General features: G+C 41.3%; 1 protein-coding gene and 1 long non-coding RNA gene across 3 annotated transcripts in view; one reads left to right on the top strand and one right to left on the bottom strand.

Moving 5' to 3' along the window:
* sult4a1 (sulfotransferase family 4A, member 1) overlaps positions 1-22464 on the bottom strand; it is a 65737-nt gene that overhangs the window by 4566 nt on the left and 38707 nt on the right. Inside the window, exons 2-7 of one of the 2 annotated variants that reach the window (XM_068050866.1) lie at positions 20632-20762; positions 19443-19523; positions 17650-17776; positions 9798-9892; positions 2284-2422; positions 587-698 (exon numbers count right to left, since the gene is read on the bottom strand). In XM_068050866.1, the coding sequence (XP_067906967.1) occupies positions 670-698; positions 2284-2422; positions 9798-9892; positions 17650-17776; positions 19443-19523; positions 20632-20762 (602 nt within the window). In that variant the 3' untranslated portion in view covers positions 587-669. Of the gene's footprint in view, positions 1-586; positions 699-2283; positions 2423-9797; positions 9893-17649; positions 17777-19442; positions 19524-20631; positions 20763-22464 lie in introns of those variants that run through there. The other variant, XM_068050867.1, reaches the window with a different exon arrangement.
* Positions 1-22464, top strand: part of LOC137379681 (uncharacterized) — a 69378-nt gene that overhangs the window by 22076 nt on the left and 24838 nt on the right. The gene's annotated exons all lie outside the window — the stretch shown is intronic.

Genomic DNA, 22464 nt, shown 5'->3' with positions numbered 1-22464 from the left:
GGGAAGGATGAACACAAACAAATTTCCAAGGAGAAAGAAAGGAAGAGACTGAAGGGATGGCAAACAACAGAGGCACACATCTAAGGATAAGAAGAGGGATAACATCAGGTCCACAGGTCTCACTGAAGCCCAGATACCAGAGGATCTGACAAATATAACATGAATAACTAAATCACTGTGTTAAAACCACAAGGAGCATTGAAGTTTCTTTGTCAGGATAATCAAAATTAGAGTTGGAGGAATTTAAATTTCTGTGAATATTTCTTTAAATTACAACATTCTTACCATAAATTCAGTTTCAAGTCCTAAATGAGAATTTAACTACTTGCATATAATTCTCTTTCGGTAAAACAGGTCTGATATAACCATGGCAGCCTAAATAGATGAGCACAGAATGCTCTGACCACAGAGACAACAAAAAAAAACAAGCTAAATGGAGTGTAAAGAAAGCAGTGTGTGAGTGATACAAGGAATTAGTTTCCCATTGGAATTTATTTAACCTTTAACCAAAAGTATAACATAAAAATAAACTTAAGAAATACTGTTAATTAATAAAGAACTGCGGTACCCACCTTGCTGTAAAATACATGCGTACGGGTTTAGATGAAAAGCCATAAAACAGAAGGAAGGGCAATGGGATAGGGCTAGTCTACCTTCTCACCAATTACACTAGGTCTTCAGTTCAGTGAGTCGATACACTAAAAACAAAAGGGAAGAAGAAACCAAAATGCTTCAAACATAAACAAAATTTTAAAAACTGAAAAATGAAAGCAAATGAATGTGCAGCATTTCACTGAATTACTTTTCACCCAAATCTTCCTCTGGATAATTTTATTTTTGTTCCAGATAATGAAGCAAAACTGAAAACTGAGAAAATGAAAGTGTTAAAAAAAAAAATTAACTATTAATAAAATGAAAGCACAGACAATTGAACTACAACTGTTATTATTATTTAATGTTGTGCAGGTATAGTTTAGCTAATCTCATCAAAAATAATCAAGGCCCATTTTAAAACAACAGATTGTAGGAAGATCCAACTGGAAACAAATGAGCCAAGGGCCAGGAGAATCAAACTTACTTCCTGATGTCACACAGCCCTTCAATTCAGAATAAAAGTCAGTGTCTGGTGCCACGTTCCTTTCCAGTTCAAAATCAAATCAATGACCTGATGCCATGCTCTTCAGTTTGTGATCACTCTCACTGCCTGATGCCACACTTTTCTAGTTCTGAGCAAAAATCTTTGCTTTTCTCAGTTCAGAGAAATTGTTTGTGCCATTTTTATCTTTGCCACCTTTCCATTCCTTTATGAGTAAAGTGAGCAGTGGCTGGATTCCTAGTCTAATTGATTGTCTGAGTAAAACAAGACACCAGTGAGACATCAATCCAGTACTTAGATCTGAATACTGAACCAAACAGTGGAAAATACCTAGAAATAAAATAACTGAGTCTAAAAGCCTGATAAAACTGTCAACATTCAGACAAGAAGAACAGCTACTTGGGAGAGATATGAGAGGCCTACTGACATCCATGGAAACAGCAAAAGCAAAAACCATTAGGACATCACTAAAAGGTTTAGCAAAAACAAAAGCAATACATCTGTTGAATGTGTATTTATATTCCTCATAGTGAAAGTGAAGATATGGCCATGTGGCCACCGCAGTGACAGGATAAGTGCTCCTACCCATTGTGAATTCCTTATCATAACTGCTCTATCGTGGTGAGCTGTGTTTGGAAGATAATTTGTAGCAAGGCAGAGAAAAATCAAATAAGGGTGTCACTGTGGGCTTCTCTTGTGTGCCTTCTGACAACTGGTTATAGAATGGCAGGAACAGGCAGATCTCGAGCCTGACTAGAGAAATTTAAAATCATTTTGGAGTGAAGACAGTGCAAATTATTCCAAAGCAAATACTCACATTTATAATGCATCTAAGAAACATATAATTCAGTTTATAATGCTTTATGTGATGCTTCTAATAGTAGAAAGCACATAGCTATTTTTTGTGAATTTATTCTCTTGATTATCTCATGCATCTTAGAAATGTGAAGTATTCTATGGAAGCAATCTGAAGATAGATATTTGCCTCCTTCTAGATTCACAGGTACAATGATATAAGATAACCAGCATTTAGTATGTCTGCAGTGGATCCAATTTTAAAATACAGAGTTCTGCATTAATGCACCTTCCCATGTTTACGATAATCCTATGATGTAACATCATAATTGCTTCACAGTAGCATCCATTGCCATGTTGCAGTCAAAAGACCTACTTTTCTCAGCACTCACCTCTTCCAATGGGAAGAGCGTCTGCATTGCAGTATTGGTCCACGAGCTGATGGCAGTGTTCAATTATAGATTCCATTTGTGTCTTGTCATATGACACTCCTAGGAACCGCACCAGGAGCTCCACAGTACCTGCAAGATTCTTCCACCAAGAGGAAAAAAAGAAACTTAACTGGAGATTGTCTTAAAATTGCTGCCAAATTATTCTACAAATTGCCTTGAGAGACATGTCACCCCTCCCAATAACAGCTCAATGATAGTTGACAAAGGGTAGTTGCGTCAAGTCATTATCAAAAACTGGAAAATAAACATTTAGGTTTAATTTTCCTATTGCCAGTTTCCCCCTCCACAGATGTTGCCTGACGTTCTAAGTATTTCCAGCGTTTTCTGTTTTTAATTCAGATTTCCAGCATCTGCAGTATTTTAATTTAATTAGGCTTCATTTGTTTAGTGAATGTAAACCCCTGATGTCATCCTTCCCATTTACTTGTACATTTGAAATGGTCCTTTCCAATGGGAACCATCATAAATTGTGGCTAAAAATGCATTTCCATTGCTGGACTGAAAATTGTTGTATATTGTGTGACATGCTTGTGGAACACAGGTAGATTTATTTGTGGTAGGTTATCTTCCTATAAGGATACATAATATTTAAGCTCTATGATTTTCCCCTCTCACTCATCCACCCCCCTCTCTAAGCCAAATATTTTCTACCTCCAAGAAAGTAGAGATTGCAATCAATTACAGTTCCACTCATGACCAGGTGTTGTGATGCAAGTGTCCCAGACACACCTCCAGCTACCTAGGCCCAAGCTTTTCCCCTTCCTAACCTCTTCATCTCCCTCTCCTTTTAGACCCTTATTAAAACACACCTCTTTGGCTAACTTTCTAATAGCTTCATCTTTGGCTTAACATCCATTTAAAAAATTATTTTATAGGATGCAGGCAGCGCTGGCAAGGCAGCATTTGTTGCCCAACACTAATTGCCATTGACAAGGTGGTGGCGAGCTGCCTTCTTGAACCACTGCAATCCATCTGATGCAGATACACCCACAGTACTGTTAGGGAGGGAGTTCCAGGATTTTGATCCAGTAGCAGTGGAGGAACGGTGATATGTTTCCAAGTCTGAATGGTGTGCGACTTCGGTGGTGGCGTTTCCAGGTACCTGCTGTCCTGATTCTTCTAGGAGCAAGATGTCACGGGTTTGGAAGGTGCTATCGAAGGAGGCGTGGTGAGTTGCTGCAGTGCATCTTGTAGACGGTACACATTGCTGCCACTGTGCGTCAGCGGTGAAGGGGGTGCTGATCAAGTGGGCTGCTTTGTCTTGGATGGTGTCGAGCTGCCCCAGTGTTGTTGGAGCTGCACTCATCCAGGTAAGTGGAGAATATTCCATCACACTCCTGACTTGTGCCTTGTAGATGGTGGACAGGCTTTGATAAGACAACAGGTGGGTTACTCGCTGCAGAATTCCCAGCCTTTGACTTGCTCTTGTAGCCATAGTATTTATAAGGCTACTCTAGTTCAGTTTCTGGTCAATGGTAACCCCCAGGATAGTGGGGAATTCAGTGATGTTAATGCCATTGAATGTCAAAGGGAGGTTAGATTCTCTCTTGTTGGAGATGCTCATTGCCTGACACTTGTGCGGCGCGAATGTTGCCTGACACTTATCAGCCCGAGCCTGAATGTTGCTAGGTCTTGCTGCATATGAACACGGACTGCTTCAGTATCTGAGGAGTTGCGAATGGTATTGTACATCACACAATCAGCAAACATCCCCACTTCTGACCTTATGATGGAGGAAAGGCAATTGATGAAGGAGCTGAAAATGGTTGGACCTAGGACACTACCCTGGAGGAACTGCTACAGCATTGTCTTGGGACTGAGATGATTGACCTCCAAAAACCACAACCATCTTCCTTTGTGCTAGGTATGACTCCAACCAGTGGAGAGTTTTCCCCCTGATTTCCATTGACTCCAGTTTGACTAGGGCTCCTTGATGCCACACTTGGTCAAAATCTGCCTTGATATCCAGAGAAACCACTGTCATCTCATGATTTGAGCTTTTGTCCATGTTTGGACCAAGGCTGTAACGAGGTCAGGAGCACAGTGGTCCTGTCGGGTCTCAAACTGAGCATTGGTGAGCAGGTTATTGCTGAGTAAGTGCCACTTGATAGCACTGTTGGCGTCACTTCCATCACTTTGATGATCGAGACTAGACTAATGGGCGGTAAACGGCTGGATTGGATTTGTCCTGCTTTGTGAATAGGACATAGTGGACAATTTTCCACATTGTCGGTTGGATGTCCATGTGGTAGCTGTACTGGAACAGCTAGTTTTGCACCACAAGTCTTCAATACTATTGCCGGGATGTTGTCAGGCCCCATAGCCTTTGCAGTATCCAGTGCCTTCAGCTGTTTCTTGATATCACATGGAGTGAATCCAATTGGCTGAAGACTAACATCTGTGATGCGGAGGATCTCAGGAGGAGGCTGAGATGGAGCATCCACTTGGCACTACTGGCTGAAGATGGTTGCGAATGCTTCAGCCTTTTCATCCATCTTGTTTACTATACTGCTGTGAAGCGATTTGAGACTTTAATCTACATTAAATCCACTATATAATTGCAAGTTGTTGTTGATGGTTATTTGCTTTCTTTCCCTAGTTGTAAGGTGTCTTGTCTTTGTTCAGCAAATCCTCGCAGCAGCTGTGATTAGAAATTTCAGAGTGGGTGGGGGAGGGTGAAATCTAAATCCCTCCACTCTATTGTGTTTCACTCTGGTGATCCAACATGATACTGTATTGCTCCTGGACTGCCCAATGTCTATTATTTCAATAAAGCTACAATCCTAGTGGAATAGGGCCTAACCAAGCAAATCTAGTTTTTATTTTTTAATTTATTCATTCAAGGGATGTGGGCAAGGTAAGCATTTATTGTCCATTCTTAATTGCCTTCGAGGAGGGGACGGTGAGCCACCTTCTTGAACCTCTGCAGTCCGTGTGGTGAAGGTACTTATGCAGTGCTACTGGGTAGGGAGTTCCAGGATTTTGACCCAGCGACAATGAAAAAAACGGCAATATTTCCCAGTTCGGATAGTGTATGACTTAGAGAGGAACTTGCAGGTGGAGGTATTCCACGCACCTGCTCCCCTTATCCTTATAGGTGGTAGAGGTCATGGGTTTGGGAGATGTAGTCGAAGAAGCAAGTGCTGAAGTGCATCTTGTAGATGATACACACTGCAGCAACTGTGCACTAGTTCTGGAGGGAGTGAATGTTTAATGATGAATGGGGAGCCAGTCAAATGGGCTGCTTTGTCCCAGATGGTGTCAATGTCCTTGAGTGTTGTAGGAGCTGCACTCATCCAGGCAATCCTGATTTGTGCATTGTAGGTTGTGAAAAGACTTTGGGGAGGCAGCAGATGAATCACTCATCTTGGAATGCCCAGCCTCTAATCCGCTCTTCTAGTTACTGTATTTACATGGCTGGTCCAGTTAAGTGTAGAGCACTACAGCCTTCAAGGCACATGACCACCATCCGTGATTAACTAAGGAAGTTAAGGATGGTATCAATTTGACAGAAAGGCATACAATGCCATCAAAATTAGTGGTAGGCCAGAAGATTGGGAAAATTTTACAAACCATTTAAAAAATGAGAGAGAAATTCGAGACTGAGAGTAAACTAGCAAGAAATATAAAATCAGACAGTAAGAGCTTCTACATATATATATAAAAAGGAAAAGAGTAGCTAAAGTAAGTGTTGGTCCCTTAGAGAATGAGACTGGGAAATTAATAATAGGAAACAGCAGAGACTGTGAACAAGTATTTTGTTTCTGTCTTCACAGTAGAAGACACAAAAAACATCCCAAGAATAGTAGAAAATCAAGAGGCAAAAGGGAGGGAGGAACGTAAAACAGTCACTATCACTAGAGAAAAAGTACTAAGAAAACTAATAGAACTAAAGGCCGACAAACCCCCTGGACCTGATGGGCTGCATCCTAGGGTCTTAAAAGAAGTGGCTGTATGGATAGTGGATTCGTGGATATATTGTTTGTAATCTTCCAAAATTCCCTAGATTCTAGAAAGGTCCCAGCGGATTGGAAAACCACAAATATAACAGTTCTATTCAAGAAAGAAGGGAGGCAGAAAGCAGGAAACTTTAGGCCAGTTAGCCCAATGTCTGTCATTGGGAAAATACTGGTATCATTATTAGCAGAACATTTAGAAAATTATAATAAAATCAGGCAATCAGGCAGAGTCAATATAGTTTTATGAAAGGGAAATCGTATTTGACAAATTTATTAGAGTTCTTTGAGGATGTAACAAGCAGGGTGGATAAAGAGGAACCAGTAGATATAGTTTATTTGGATTTCCAAAAGGCATTCAATGAGGTGCCACATAACAGGTTAGCACACAAGATAATTAGGAATTATGAGTAATATATTAGCATGGATAGCGGATGGGCTGACTAACAAGAAACAGAGAGTCGGGATAAATGGGGCATTTTTAGGTTGGCAAACTGCAACTAGTGGAGTGCCAAAGGGATCAGTGCTGGGGCCTCAACTATTTACAAACTATATTAATGACTTGGATGAAGGGACAGATGTATATTGTAGCCAAATTTGCTGACGATACAAAAGATAGGTAGGAAAGCCAGTTGTGAGGGGGCACAAAGTGTCTGCAAAGGGATATAGATAGGTTGAGTGGGCAAAAATTTGTCAGATGGAGTATAATGTAAGAAAATGCGAGGTTGTCCACTTACGCGGGGAAAAAAGCAGATTATTTAAATGGAGAGAGACAGCAGAATGCAGAGGGATCTGGTTGTCCTTGTACATAAATCACAAAATATTAGCATGCAGGTACAGCAAGTAATTAGGAAAGCAAATGGAATGTTGGCATTCATTGCAAGTGAGGGTGGAGTACCAAAGTAAGGAAATCTTGCTACAGGGTGTTGGTGAGACTGCACCAAGAGTACTGTGTACAGTTTTGGTCTCCTTACTTAAGGAGGGATATAGTTGCATCAGAAGCAGTTCAAAGAAGGTTCACTAGGTTGATTCCTGTGATGAAGGGGTTGTTTTATGAGGAAAGGTTGAGCGGGTAGTGCCTATTCTCAATGGACATAAGAATAATGAGTGCTGACCTTATTGAAACATAAAAGATTCTGAGGGGACTTGACAAGGTAGGTGCTGAGAGGATGTTTCCCCTCATGGGGGAATCTAGAACTAGGGAGCAGAGTTTAAAAATAAGGAATCTCCCATTTAGGACGGAGATGAGGAGGAATTACTTCTCTTTTAGCAGGTCATTAATCTTTGGAATTCTCTTCCCTGGAGAGCAATGGAGGCTGGGTCATTGAATATATTCAAGGCTGAGTTAAACAGATTTTTGACCTATAAGGCAGTCAAGGGTTATGGGGGGCAGGCAGGAATGTGCAGTTCAGGACACAATCAGATCAGCCATGATCTTACTGAATGGCAGAGTAGGCTCAAGGAGCCAAATGGCCTACACTTGCTCCTATTTCTTATGATCTTATAAGGTCACTGTTTTGTTCTGCCACAGATTAATATGAGGTGACTTTTTCTCTGCAATTACCTATGCCAGGAGCTCCTGATCCCTTTTGGGCCACCAAGGTGTGATCCTTCCTCATGAGGAAGGACACAAAAAATGACAGAAGATAAGTCAGCTCTCATTGCTATCCCATACCTCCTAATGGGAGTAGGTTACTTAGAAATAACAGATTACACAGAAATAGGGTAACACATTCACGACTCCGTTTTAAAGGCACAGTCCACAGCTTCATCTGTTTCATTAGAAAACTACACCAATTCTTATTTTTTCTGTGTTCAGCTCACTGTTCTTGCTTTGGCAGACAACAATGCATGATCAGCTCCTGGTTGTGTAGCACATGATTAGACTACATGTGGCACTGTTGTTAAGTTTATGAGCTGATTTGCTGAATGAAACAGGTGTGCGTCTCATAAGCAACATTTTTGAAAGATTCATCACCCAGAAGAGAAAAGAATCTTGAAATAGTAGGATCTAAAATGCAACTGATTATTGGAAGGCCGCAATATATCTGAGAACCGTAGTACTGTAGTACAAGATCTCTGCCAGTAGGTGGCACAGTATAAAATTACAGGTGCACCTGGTGACTGCCACATCCCCATAATAACAGCTTTGCATTGATGAAAGTCTTACAGCTAATACCCCCCAAATGCATCACACTGGGATATGTTATGGGATATGAGGTTAATTTTAGCAATTTTCTGCTTTGGAACATAATTAACAGTCACAATTTGTGAAGGGGATATAAAATGGAAAAAGCTTTTTTTTCAAATCAGACAGACAATGAAACCCAAATAAGCTACAAGGGTAATTAATAGTACACTCAGATTCTTTGGAATCTTTGATGTGGTGACATAAATCAGATTGAAACCTATCATAATGATGTTGTATTGAATAAATGGATGCATGTTTCTTGCAGTCAATATCCCTCCCAAGCAAATAAAAGGTATTCAAACACTTTTCACATGATGTCAGTGCCCTTTAAAAGAATGGATTGAAAAAAACGAAGGGCTTAAAAGGGGAAAATTTTAAGATAAAATGTTTTAAAAATAGAAAAAGGAAAAGGTTTTAAAAACCGGAGAAAATAAAAGTAAAATTGTTCAACAAAAAGTCAGTGGTGGAGATAGAGAGAAACTGAGGATTTTCTTTGCAACAATCTGATCAGACAACTTGAAATTGAAGAGTCACAGTTTTCAGAACACACTGGTCCTGGAGCATCAACCTGAAAAAATATGATTTCTGATATTTGAAATACAATTTCTACTTCTTATGGCCATTTTCTCCAATTACACAATCTTTCTTTATCATATTTATAAAGCACCTTTCATATTCTCAAGACCACTGTAAGGTGGCACAAACACGAATGGGATATATGACCAGTTAATCTGTTATTTGTAGTGTTGGTTAAGGGATAATTGTTAGCTTGCACACCTAGAGAACCTCCCTGCCAAGGGACCTTTTATATCCTCTTGAACAGGCAGACAGTTTAATGCCTCAGATGAAAAAGTTATCACCAACAATGCAGTATTCCCTCAATCCTTCATTAAGTGTTAGCTTTCTGCTCAAGTCCTGAAGTGGGGCTTGAACTCCCAACTCTCTGACTCAGAGGCAGAGTGCCATCACTGAGTCAAATCAGCACTGGATTCAACAATTATTGGGTAACTTCTCCAAATTATGTCCATTTTGAGCAAAGTTTAACACATAATGTCATACTTATGAATAATAAGGTGGAGTTTATTTATGTTGTTTTCCCTATAGTCATTTCTGAAATGCAGCAGGCAGAAGAAAATGGTGAGCCATATAATTCTGCCATTGAGATAGATTCTTACATTACTTAAAGGTCGACAAATGGCTAAAAAGGCCATACGTTGACACCTTACATTATTAAGATCATTTTGCTTTGCTCAGATGGTTCAGTCATATTCTATCCCAGCCAAAGGAGTGACCCACACAAGACTTACCTTATGCATATCTTCATACAGCAGGAAGAGGACATTGGAGTCCATACGATGTTCCCAGAATTCTTGAACATGTTCAAACCATGAACCATAACCTACTGCAAGAGTGCAAGAGTACAGACATGTTAGAAACTTGGAAACTCTTGGATTAACATTAAATATTTGAGGGCTTCCGAGCGATTCTACACCAAAGAATCAAAGATTACAATATTGTAATTTATTTCAAAAAATGTTCTGATGCAAGAAATATTTTTATTGATAAGTCTTCGATTCATTTAACATTTAATATTCAGCATTTCGTATTTCTGAAAAACAGGCTAAAAATCTCAGAGTTAACTCCAGTTAAGTAGTCAAAGTCCTAGAATGAAGAAAGAAATTCTGGTTCGATTCTGGGTACTGCTTGTGCGGGGTTTGCAAGTTCTCCCTGTGACCGCGTGGGTTTTTTGGGGCGGCACAGTGGCGCAGTGGTTAGCACCGCAGCCTCACAGCTCCAGCGACCCGGGTTCAATTCTGGGTACTGCCTGTGTGGAGTTTGCAAGTTCTCCCTGTGTCTGCGTGGGTTTCCTCTGGGTGCTCCGGTTTCCTCCCACATGCCAAAGACTTGCAGGTTGATAGGTAAATTGGCCATTAGCAATTGCCCCTAGTATAGGCAGGTGGTAGGGAAATATAGGGACAGGTGGGGATGTGGTAGGAATATGGAATTAGTGTAGGATTAGTATAAATGGGTGGTTGATGATCAGCACAGACTCGGTGGGCCAAAAGGCCTGTTTCAGTGCTGTATCTCTAAACTAAACTAAACTAAATCAGCACTAAATTTATAATCCGTGCAGTATTTTCTTTTAATGTTATGATGGTCAACAATATTGAAATCAAAACTTCTGGTAGCTCCTTATGAATCTAGCCTTAAAGTCATGCTATGCTTAATTATCTTCAAAAATGTAATACGTGTGCATCAAATTCCTCTGTCTGCTTTCTTTAATGGAGACATTTACCCACATGTTAGTATCTCCAATAATATAGCTGTCAGGGAAATGTAATACCAACTTTTTAAGCATCCCCAAGTTTTTTTAAAACTAAAATTTATGGAGTACCTGGAAAATAAAGAGCTGATTTTACAATGGTGCAGCTAATTCTGTGCAGGCCTCTTGTGAAATTGGATAAGTAGGGCCAAGCACTCAATTTACAAGGCACCGAATACTACAATCTGATTTTTAAGTGTTTTTAGAGGCTTACTAGGAGTGTGCAAGTGCCTCATTCAACCCTCGTTTCAGGCAATTTTATTTAAATAGATCCCACAATTAATTCTACAAAGTTCTTGGACACATTGGGGAAGTTGCATTACTGTTTAAGGAGAATATCACAGCTATACTGCGAGAGGACACCTCGGAGGGGTCATGCAGCGAGGCAATATGGGTAGAGCTCAGGAATAGGAAGGGTGCAGTCATGATGTTGGGGGTTTACTACAGGCCTCCCAACAGCCAGCGAGAGGTAGAGCAGCAGATATGTAGACAGATTTTGGAAAGATGTAAAAGCAACATGGTTGTAGTGGTGGGTGATTTTAACTTCCCCTATATTGACTGGGACTCACTTAACGCTAGGTGCTTGGATGAGGCAGAATTTGTAAGGAGCATCCAGGAGGGCTTCTTGAAACAATATGTAGATAGTCCAACTAGGGAAGGGGCCGTACTGGACCTGGTATTATAGAATGAGCCCGGCCAGGTGGTAGAAGTCTCAGTCGGGGAGCATTTCGGGAACACTGACCATAATTCCGTAAGCTTTAAGGTACTTGTGGATAAGGATAAGAGTAGTCCTCAGGTGAACGTGCTAAATTGGGGGAAGGCTAATTATAACATTATTAGGCAGGAACTGAAGAATTTAGATTGGAGGCGGCTGTTTGAGGGTAAATCAACATCTGACATGTGGGAGTACTTCAAACGTCAGTTGATTAGAATCCAGGACCGGCATGTTCCTGTGAGGAAGAAGGATAAGTTTGGCAAGTTTCGGGAACCTTGCATAACGAGAGATATTGTGAGCCTAGTCAACAAGGAAAAGGAAGCATTCGTAAGGGCTAGAAGGCTGGGAACAGATGAAGCCATTGAGGAATAAAAAGAAAGTAGAAAGGAACTTAAGCAAGGAGTCAGGAGGGCTAAAAGGAGTCATGAAAAGACATTGGCAAACAGGATTAAGGAGAATACCAAGGCTTTTTATACGCATATAGGGAAAGGGTTGGCCCACTCAAGGACAGAGGAGGGAATATCTATGCGTGGAGCCAGAGGAAATGGGCGAGGTACTAAAAGAGTACTTTGCATCAGTATTTACCAAAGAGAAGGACTTGGTGGATGATGAGCCTAGGGAAGGGAGTGTAGATATTCTGGGTCATGTCGTTATCAAAAAGGAGGTGGTGTTGGGCATCTTGAAAAGCATTAAGGTAGATAAGTCCCCAGCGCCTGATGGGATCTACCCTAGAATACTGAGGGAGGCAAGGGAGGAAATTGCTGGGGCCTTGACAGAAATCTTTGTATCCTCATTGGCTACAGGTGAGGTCCCAGAGGACTGGAGAATAGCCAATGTTGTTCCTTTGTTTAAGAAGGGTAGCAAGGATAATCCAGGAAATTATAGGCCGGTGAGTCTTATGTCAGTGGTAGGGAAATTATTGGAGAGGATTCTTCGGGACAGGATTTACTCCCATTTGGAAACAAATGAACTTATTAGCGGGAGGCAGCATGGTTTTGTGAAGGGGAGGTCGTGTCTCACTAACTTGATCAAATTTTTTGAGGAAGTGACGAAGATGATTGATGAAGGAAGGGCAGTGGATGTTATCTATAGGGACATCAGTAAAGCCTTTGACAAGGTCCCTCATGGCAGACTGGTACAAAAGGTGAAGTCACATGGGATCAGAGGTGAGCTGGCAAGATGGATACATAACTGGCTCGGTCATAGAAGACAGAGGATAGCAGTGGAAGGGTGCTTTTCTGAATGGAGGGCTGTGACTAGTGGTGTTCCGCAGGAATCAGTGCTGGGACCTTTGCTGTTTGTAGTATATATAAATGATTTGGAGGAAAATGTAGCTGGTCTGATTAATAAGTTTGCAGACGACACAAAGGTTGGTGGAGTTGCAGATAGTGATGAGGATTGTCAGAGGATACAGCAGGATATAGATCGGTTGGAGACTTAGGCGGAGAAATGGCAGGAGTTTAATCCGGACAAATGTGAGGTGATGCATTTTGGAAGGTCTAATAGGAGGTGGCAGGTATACAGTAAATTGCAGAACCCTTAGGAGTACTGACAGGCAGAGAGATCTGGGCGTACAGGTCCACAGATCACCGAAAGTGGCCACACAGATGGATAAGGTAGTCAAGAAGGCATACGGCATGCTTGCCTTCATTGGTCAGGGCATAGAGTATAAAAATTGGCAAGTCATGCTGCAGCTGTACAGAACCTTATTTAGACCACACTTGGAATATTGCGTGCAATTCTGGTCGCCACACTACCAGAAGAATGTGGAGGCTCTAGAGATGGTACAGAAGAGGTTTACCAGGATGTTGCCTGGTCTGGAGGGAATTAGCTATGAGGAGAGGTTGGATAAACTCGGATTGTTTTCACTGGAACGACGGAGGTGGAAGGCCGACATGATAGAGGTTTACAAAGTTATGAGTAGCATGGACAGAGTGAATAGTCGGAAGCTTTTTCCCTGGGTTGAAGAGTCAGTTACCAGGGGACAGAGGTTTAAGGTGCGAGGGGCAAAGTTTAGAGGGGATGTGCGAGGCAAGTTTTTTTTTTTTTTAACAGAGGGTGGTGAGTGCCTGGAACTTGCTGCCGGTGGTGGAAGCAGGTACGATAGCGACGTTTAAGAGGCATCTTGACAAATACATGAATAGGATGGGAATAGAGGGATACGGACCCTGGAAGTGCAGAAGTTTTTAGTTTAGACAGGCATCAAGATCGGCGTAGGCTCGGAGGGCCAAATGGCCTGTTCCTGTGCTGTACTGTTCTTTGCATCTCCTGTCGCACTGCTCACCAATTTAAAATGGACACTCCTGGGCTTCTAAGCTGCGGACTGAGCACTTTTATTCTTAAAGCTGAGTCTGACAGATTTTTACATTGGTTGTTTATTTGACTTTTTATACCGTAGTTTCCCCACTATTTTTATTGCAATAGTTTATTGCACTGCGTTTTGTTATATTCTTTATTATAAGACACCTTAACGCGGAGATCTAACCACAGCACTTTTGCTATCAGCAGTTGCAAACTTTAGCTGTTATCACGGGCACTTCATTGAGCCTGCCAATAGGTGTCATCTGCCTCAGGTACAGCCTGACCTGCTGAGAAAACTTCTATTGGACCTGCTGTTCCTTCAAAAAGCACAAGTGAAGGGTGATGGCTTCAGGGAAACCCCCATACCATTAGGGTAAGAAAGCTAGCATAAAGGCACTTTACCTGAATGCTCGTAGCATTCGTAACAAGGTTGATGAGTTAACGGCACAAATCATCGCGAATGAATATGATTTGGTAGCCATTACAGAGACATGGTTACAGGTTGGTCACGACTGGGAGTTAAATATCCAGGGGTACCAGACTATTCGGAAGGACAGACAGGAAGGTAAGGGAGGTGGTGTAGCTCTGATATTCAAGGACGACATCAGGGCAGTGCTGAGAGATGATATAGGTTCTATGGAGAATGAGGTTGAATCCATTTGGGTGGAAATTAGAAACTTTAAGAAGAAAATGTCATTGATAGGCGTAGTCTATAGGCCACCAAATAATATCACATTGGGGCGGGCAATAAACAAAGAAATAACTAATGCCTGTAAAAATGGTACGGCAATTATCATGGGGGATTTTAATCTACATGTAGATTGGTTGAACCAACTTAGTCAGGGTAGCCTTGAGGAGGAGTTCGTGGAGTGTATCTGTGATAGTTTTCTTGAACAGTATGTAATGGAACCGACGAGGGAGCAAGCTATCCTAGATCTAGTCCTGTGTAATGAGACAGGAATAATTAATGACCTCATAGTTAGGGATCCTCTTGGAAGGAGTGATCAGAGTATGGGTGAATTTAGAATACAGATGGAGAGTGTGAAGATAAAATCCAATACCAGGGTCCTGCGCTTGAACAAGGGGGACTACAATAGAATGAGGGAGGACTTGGCTAAAGTAGACTGGAAACAAAGATTTTATGGTGGGACAGTTGACGAGCAGTGGAGGACTTTCAAAGCAATTTTTCAAAGTGCTCAGCAAAAGTATATTCCAGTGAAAAGGAAGGACTGGAAGAAAAGGGGCAATCTGCCATGGGTGTCTAAGGAAATAAGGGAGGCTATCCAATTGAAAGAGAAGGCATACAAAGTGGCCAAAAACAGCATGAAACTAGAAGATTGGGAAAACTTTAACGGTCAACAGAAAGCCACAAAAAGAGCTATAAAGAAAAGTATGCTAGAACATGAGAAAAAACTAGCACAGAATATAAAGACAGATAGCAAAAGTTTCTATAAATATATAAAACGAAAAAGAGTGGCTAAACGTTAGTCCTTTAGAGGATGAGAAGGGAAATTTAGTTATGGGATATGATGAAATGGCCGAGGCATTGAACAGGTATTTTGTATCGGTCTTCACAGTGGAGGACATTAATAACATGCCAGTAATTGACAAAGAGACGAACGTAGGTGAGGACCTGGAAACAATCATTATTACAGAAGAGGTAGTGTTGGGCAAGCTAATGGAGCTAAGGATTGATAAGTCTCCTGGCCCTGATGGAATGCATCCCAGGGTACTAAAAGAGATGGCGGGAGAAATAGCAGGTGCACTGGCGGTAATTTTCCAAAATTCACTGGACTCTGGGGTAGTCCCAGCAGATTGGAAAACAGCAGATGTGATGCCACTGTTTAAAAAGGGAGGTAGACAAAAGTTGGGGAATTATAGACCGGTTAGCTTAACCTTTGTAGTGGGGAAGATGCTTGAGTCTATTATCAAGGAAGAAATAGCAGGGCATCTCGATAGAAATTGTCCCGTTGGGCAGACGCAGCATGGGTTCATGAAGGGCAGGTCATGCTTGACAAATCTTTTGGAATTCTATGATGACATTACGAGCAAGGTGGACAGTGGGCACCCAGTGGATGTGGTGTACCTGGATTTCCAAAAGGCCTTCGACAAGGTGCCACACAAGAGGCTGCTGCATAAGATAAGGATGCATGGCGTTAGGGGTAAAGTATTAGCATGGATAGAGGATTGGTTGACTGAAAGGAAGCAGAGAGTGGGGATAAATGAGTGCCATTCTGGTTGGCAATCAGTCACTAGTGGTGTGCCTCAGGGATCGGTGTTGGGTCCGCAATTATTTACAATTTATATAGATGATTTGGAGTTGGGGACCACGTGTAGGTTGTCAAAGTTTGCAGATGACACTAAGATGAGTGGCAGAGCAAAGTGTGCAGATGACTGTGAAACTTTGCAGAGGAACATAGATACATTGAGTGAGTGGGCAAAGGACTGGCAGATGGAATACAATGTTAATAAATGTGAAGTCATTCATTTCGGTAGGAGTAACAGTAAAAAGGATTATTACTTGAATGGTAAAAAGTTGCAGCATGCTGCTATGCAGAGGGACCTGGGTGTCCTTGTGCATGAATCGCAGAAGGTTGGTCTGCAGGTACAGCAAGTAATTAGGAAGGCAAATGGAATTTTGTCCTTCATTGCTAAAGGGATTGAGTTTAAAAGCAGAGAGGTTATGTTGCAGCTGTATAAGGTACTGGTAAGGCCGCACCTGGAGTACTATGTGCAGTTTTGGTCTCCTTACTTGAGAAAGGATATACTGGCACTGGAGAGGGCGCAGAGGAGATTCACTAGGTTGATTCCAGAGTTGAGGGGGTTGGCTTATGAGGAGAGACTGAGTAGATTGGGATTATATTCATTGGAATTCAGAAGAATGAGGGGGGATCTTATAGAAACATATAAAATTATGAAGGGAATAGATAAGATACAAGTGGAGAGGATGTTTCCACTGGCAGGTGAAGCTAGGACAAGAGGGCATAGCCTCAAGATTAGAGGGAGCAGATTTAGGACTGAATAAAGAAGGAACTTCTTCACCCAGAGGGTTGTTAATCTATGGAATTCCTTGCCCAGTGAAGTAGTTGACGCTTCTTCAGTAAACGTTTTTAAAGCTAAGGTAGATATCTTTTTGAACAATAAAGGAATTAAGGGATACGGTGAGAGCGCGGGTAAGTGGATCTGAGTCCACGATAAGATCAGCCATGATATCTCTTGACCAATTAAGAGATAACAGTAAAAATGCAAGAGGAATATAGTCATTTACGGCACAGAAGGAGGCCATTCAGCCCATCAAAGTCTATGCCAGCTCTCCACAGAGCTATCCAGTCAGTCCCTCTCCCCCACTCAATAAGTATTCAGAAAACACAAACAATCTTCAGACAAGATTCTTAACTTCCTTTTCTGTATGCAACTAAACAGTCTGGGATGTCCATATTCAGTGGGTAGGTAACATGATTATTTAGGAAGGAACACTGGAAAATAAGTGAAGTAACTGGCATTTCACTGCCATATTAAAGTTAAGTTCCTACATACATCTTTTTCAAAACTAAAATCAGAAGTAAATAGTTGAAGATCCAACATTTAAGGGGCTTTGTCACTTTTTAGAATTTGTTCTGTCTACCTTCTTCCCAAAAATCGATTGTGACTGATATTAGTAAGTCTAGGCTAACATGTCTGTGAATTGCAAGTTTAAATTTGTGTTCTGTCTCTCAGTTGAATAACACATTAACGCAGCTGCCTGATTGAAAACCCTTTTGAGCATTTTCTATTTCTTGTACAGGCTAAAGCAATTTATTGAAGTAATTCTGACACTTACACTTATCATTCATGAACCGCCGACAGAATTCCTGGAATGTTCCTCTGTAGCTCATCGTCCGTAAAGAACGATGAAATTGGTAGTAAGACACCACCAAGTCTTTGGGATTTCTGGCCATGCATATAACCTGCAGAGAGAAACTTGTGCAACAGATCTACATACACCTTTGGGGTGGAAACTAAAAAGAAAATGTCGATTGGTAATTTGCCACACCAGTAACATTATCCCAGTTTTAAAAAAACAGGTACAAAGTTTATTTTTAAAAAATTATATCAAATTGAAAATAAAACCTCAGCCCCAAAGTCTGGGTCTACATGAAGGGAAGAGAGTGGGTGGATTAGCTGCTAGCAACTCAAATAATTTTCCAGTAATGGGACTGTGGTAGGATGCTACTGGGGAGAAGGTCAGGAGGGATTGCCTTTGGCATTGAAGCCTGGTGATTTGCAGCCCTGGCCCAACATTTCAAAGAGCAATTCAGGCATTGTGGACCATATTAGATACTGGATGGTAGTTAGATGATAGCTTGGGCGTGGACTCTTCTGGTGATATACACAGCACATTGGAGGTCCATTGTGAAGCACTGTGGTCTCAAATGGAGCACGTAGCAGTTCCAGAAACATCTGCAGTGGTGAACCTCATGCAAAGCACTAAGGGCTATCTTTGGTTCATTTTCATCACATTGGGCTGGTAGCAGTCACACTCCACCCTACTTCTGGTCAGGCTTGCAGCTAATTAGTTCTAGTCCAGGCTTCTCTCTACAGGTGTCATAAATGAAGACTGTCATCTCCAGCAAGCCACCAGAGGACGCTCGATGCCTAATAAACCATATCCCAAAGAAGTGCTACTTTATTTGTTGAGGGCCAAAATCCCTTATATAAGAGCTACTCTCTAGAACGCTACATACACTGCACCTTTGATTCCGCACAATGACCTCTTCAGTTCAACTGGCCTCAAACAGACTCGGGTACTTCCCCACATGTAAAAGAAAAAACATCTTTTGGAGCCAATAGTTCTCCTAAATAGTTCTATTTTAATAGGAGTTTTTCACTTGCTCTATAGAAGCTCAAATAACTTAAGGGATAACTGGCCTGAAGACCTGTGAGCCCAACAACCCAGTGAAGTACTGGGATGCACCTTTGGCATTGACCCCACAGGCTTTGTACTATTTGGCACATTGGCCCGCTACTCTTTTGCCAGGTGGGTGACACTGCAATTCTGAGCCTAAGAATCCCAACTCATGGTCACACCCCTCCTTTGCTACTTGCTTTGTTTGAGGCAGCAGAGGCTCCATCCATTATAAGGCCTATGTAAACTATTTGGGACCGGACCCAAAATATGCCAGTTCCTGGTCTAATTCACTCCCCTCAGTTACCAACAGGTGTGCACCAGTAGGACCATCGATAGTTGGCCCCAATATCTTCGTTCTTTTACTGAAAAGCAAGAAAAAGATTGAGCAATGCTGAATCCACCTTAGTGCTTCACAGCTTGAATGGTAACACTGAGGCACATGCCTTCCTAAGGCTACAGGTGAAGGAACATTCCTGCCAATGGCCCTCCTTACCCTATTGTGAGCACCTGTACCCACAATAATCCACCTCTTTCTGGAAAGGAAATAAAATGTAGAAAATTCAAAAGAAAATGATTTATACATCCAAATGAAAAAGTTGATTTCCAAAATTTATTAAATGAAGTATGAAACAACTGATAAATTCAAAGAAACTGGTTCATGCTGATTAATTTCTGAAGGGTTTCAGTACTGTCACTAAAAGTACTTGATGCAGATAATATTTTACCTTTGACTGTCCATTGTGCAGGTCTGTGGGCAGGAAGCGATATGGTAGGTGACTCTTAATGAGGCGAGGGGACGTCAGTTCCTTAAGACAAAAATAAAATCAACCTGCAGCAATCTTTCTTTCTAAAATGAATAGGTTTTGGGTTCTGCTCCTTCATCCACAGTCTGTCTAACTGAAAACTCAAACAAGTATCCAAACTTCAGGATATTTTACACAAACAGAGACATGTTGAAGCTTTTTGTCTTGCACTCATCAGGACAACTTGCAAGAATACCAATGCAAAGGAAACGACAAATTTATACTGTATGAGAAGAGAGTGCGGATTGGTTGGCAAGTGAACTCTGATTGGTAGAGGCATTGCCTTGGAGAATGCACCAGTTTACAGTGATTGACAGTTAACTGTCAAGTTTTGTTTGAAATTTAAACCAGGCAGCTTGACTCCGATTTGTCAAGGAATTGCCCTGTGGAATGAACCAGCAAACAGCTGTCACTTATTTTGTTTAGCTGAAACAGGCGCAGTATGTGTACATGTTCTTTCTGTCTGCAAAGAACAGGGTCCTGTATGTAGCTTCCAGTACGTGCAAATGCGCCCTACTGCGAGCCCGACTGATAATCTTGTCAGGGTAATTCTTCGCACACTGAGGATTATTTAGCAAATATTGTCCAATTGCGGAATCACATCTAATGTTGGACGCTGTGTTTGAGTTTTGCAAGCATGGGCTGGTTGGGTCCGTTGCGAACAGCGGAAGGGACATGTTGTTTTATACGGTCCGCCGGTCTTTGGGGCATACGGCCTATATACCTAGCATCACAGTGGCATTGAAATTCATAAATGACATTACTCATCTGTGTGATAGGCACAACGTCTTTTTGGCTTAACGGCAGCATTCTGTTACACATTTGACCTCCCTACCCCTGCTTGTAGGAAATCACTAAAAAATGGAAGGTACCAAGCGAAGATCATTCATGCAAGAAAGGCACATCAACCAAAAGAAGGGGAAAAAAATGGAATGGAGAAAGGTGAGAAAACGATCAAAAAGAGAGGGATACACCTAGAAAGCAAAAGATCTTCCAGGAAGATGGGAGCTGGAGAATGAAGTGATTAGAAATTGCTACACAAGTATGATGCAAACCTGCACATGCCACATCCTGAGATGAACAAAAACACATTCAATTAAACAACTCTTACCTTAATGATATCAAGACCAGGCTGAGGGTATTCCAAGACTGGCAGCTGCTCATCAATATTCATTATACCAATCTCATCGGGGTCAGCATCCTGGTTCACTAAATACACTAACTCCTGGAGCAGACTTGTTCCTGTCAACAAACCACAGGAAGTGAACATCCAATTTTTGAGTCGATTTTAATCATTTATTTCTTGTTATTCAGATGCACACCTTCATAATTCTCCTTAGTTAGCTGGAGGTTTGAATGTTCTGCTCCCAGGCCTTCACCAATGCTGCCCTTCAGCCAGCCACTAGCAACTCTATCTAAATGATTAACTGATGACTTGTGATCTGATTTCCCAGTGAAGTATCTACCATTTAAGATTACAATATTGTACCACCAATCTATTATGATGCATTCTATCTTTTCAGTTCAACAAAAACTCTTTTTAAAGAAAGGAATATAACAACTGAGGATAAATGATATCACATAATTCATAACAAAAGAGATCTCGTTTTTTCAGTATTAACGAAAAAGATGTTTTTAATTTTAGTTTTATTCTAGAGAGATAGGTTGGCTGGTTCTCCATTCCATGGGCGAGTATACCACACACACAATTCCCAACATGAAAAGTTACCAATTTAAGCATGCCATTGGGACAAGTTAACAAAAAGTACAGACGGAGGGCAAGGAAGCTTCTCTGTGGAAAGAAAGGAAAATGTCAAAGGTCCACCCCAGGCCTCTCACATATTTCCTAGTGACTTGACAGGCAGAGCCATGGGAGTGGGTTAACCATCCATTCCCTGGGTTGTGAATGGCTCATGAAATGGGTACCTAATAAGATAAAATATTGTACAGATAATTAAAACCAAATGCAGCTCTGTACTCAGCTGAATGATAACCTGGAGATGCTGTGCATTCAATCAGGAATGTGATGGATATAGATTCTCATTCCACAATTGCAATGAGTGGAACTGAGTGTAACTCAGGATCTCTATCTAGCCTAAAATATCTGATCTTCTTTGGATGCTTCATCAGTCAAAAGAAATCCATGATAAATATAAACAGGGGATATGCCTTGAAAGCACTTCCTAATTCAGTACTCCTGCCCTTCTAAAAAAAAGTCAAAGTCCTGGATTTTAATGCCATCAGGAAACTGCACTGACGTTAATTTCCAACCCACCTAAAGCAGAATAAGACCTAGTCAATTTTAATGGCTGGGCCTGAAATCCCACTAGCCACATTCCTGGCTGGAAATCACATGGTGCAGAGGTCTCCCACTGACAGAGTCAAGCAACAAAATTGGGTTCTGGGTGTGTCTGGGAAGGCGGTGGAAGGGTGTGTTTGGCGGAGTCTGGGGCAGGGAGGCCTAGCTTTCTGTGTAGGAGGCGACCCAAAGAAGCATTCCTGCTCCCACAAAAAATATTTATCTTTTTTGGCCTCTTTTGTCGTGAGTCTTCTTATAGATTGGAAGATAGCAACTAACCTCATTGTTCAAGAAAGGAGGGAGAGTGAAAATGGGAAACTATAGGTCAGTTAGCCCGACATCTGTAGTACAGAAAATGCTAGAATCTATGATTAGGGACATGGTAACAGGCCAATTAGAAAATATTATTAAGCAGAGTCAACAGGGATTTATGAAAGCAAAATTGTGTTTGATAAATCTGTTAAAAACATTTTTGGGATTATAACTAGCAGGGTCGATATGGGAGAACTAGGTGTATGTGGTGTATTTGGATTCTCAAAGAGCACTCGATAAGGTGTCCCACAAGAGGTTATTACACAAAATTAGGACTCAAGAGATTGAGTAATAAATAGGTCACTTTCGTGTTGTAATTCACATAATATCACA

This window comes from Heterodontus francisci, chromosome 18 (assembly GCF_036365525.1).
Source record: "Heterodontus francisci isolate sHetFra1 chromosome 18, sHetFra1.hap1, whole genome shotgun sequence".
Lineage (NCBI taxonomy): Eukaryota > Metazoa > Chordata > Chondrichthyes > Heterodontiformes > Heterodontidae > Heterodontus > Heterodontus francisci.
This window is presented reverse-complemented; position numbering and strand designations above follow the sequence as displayed.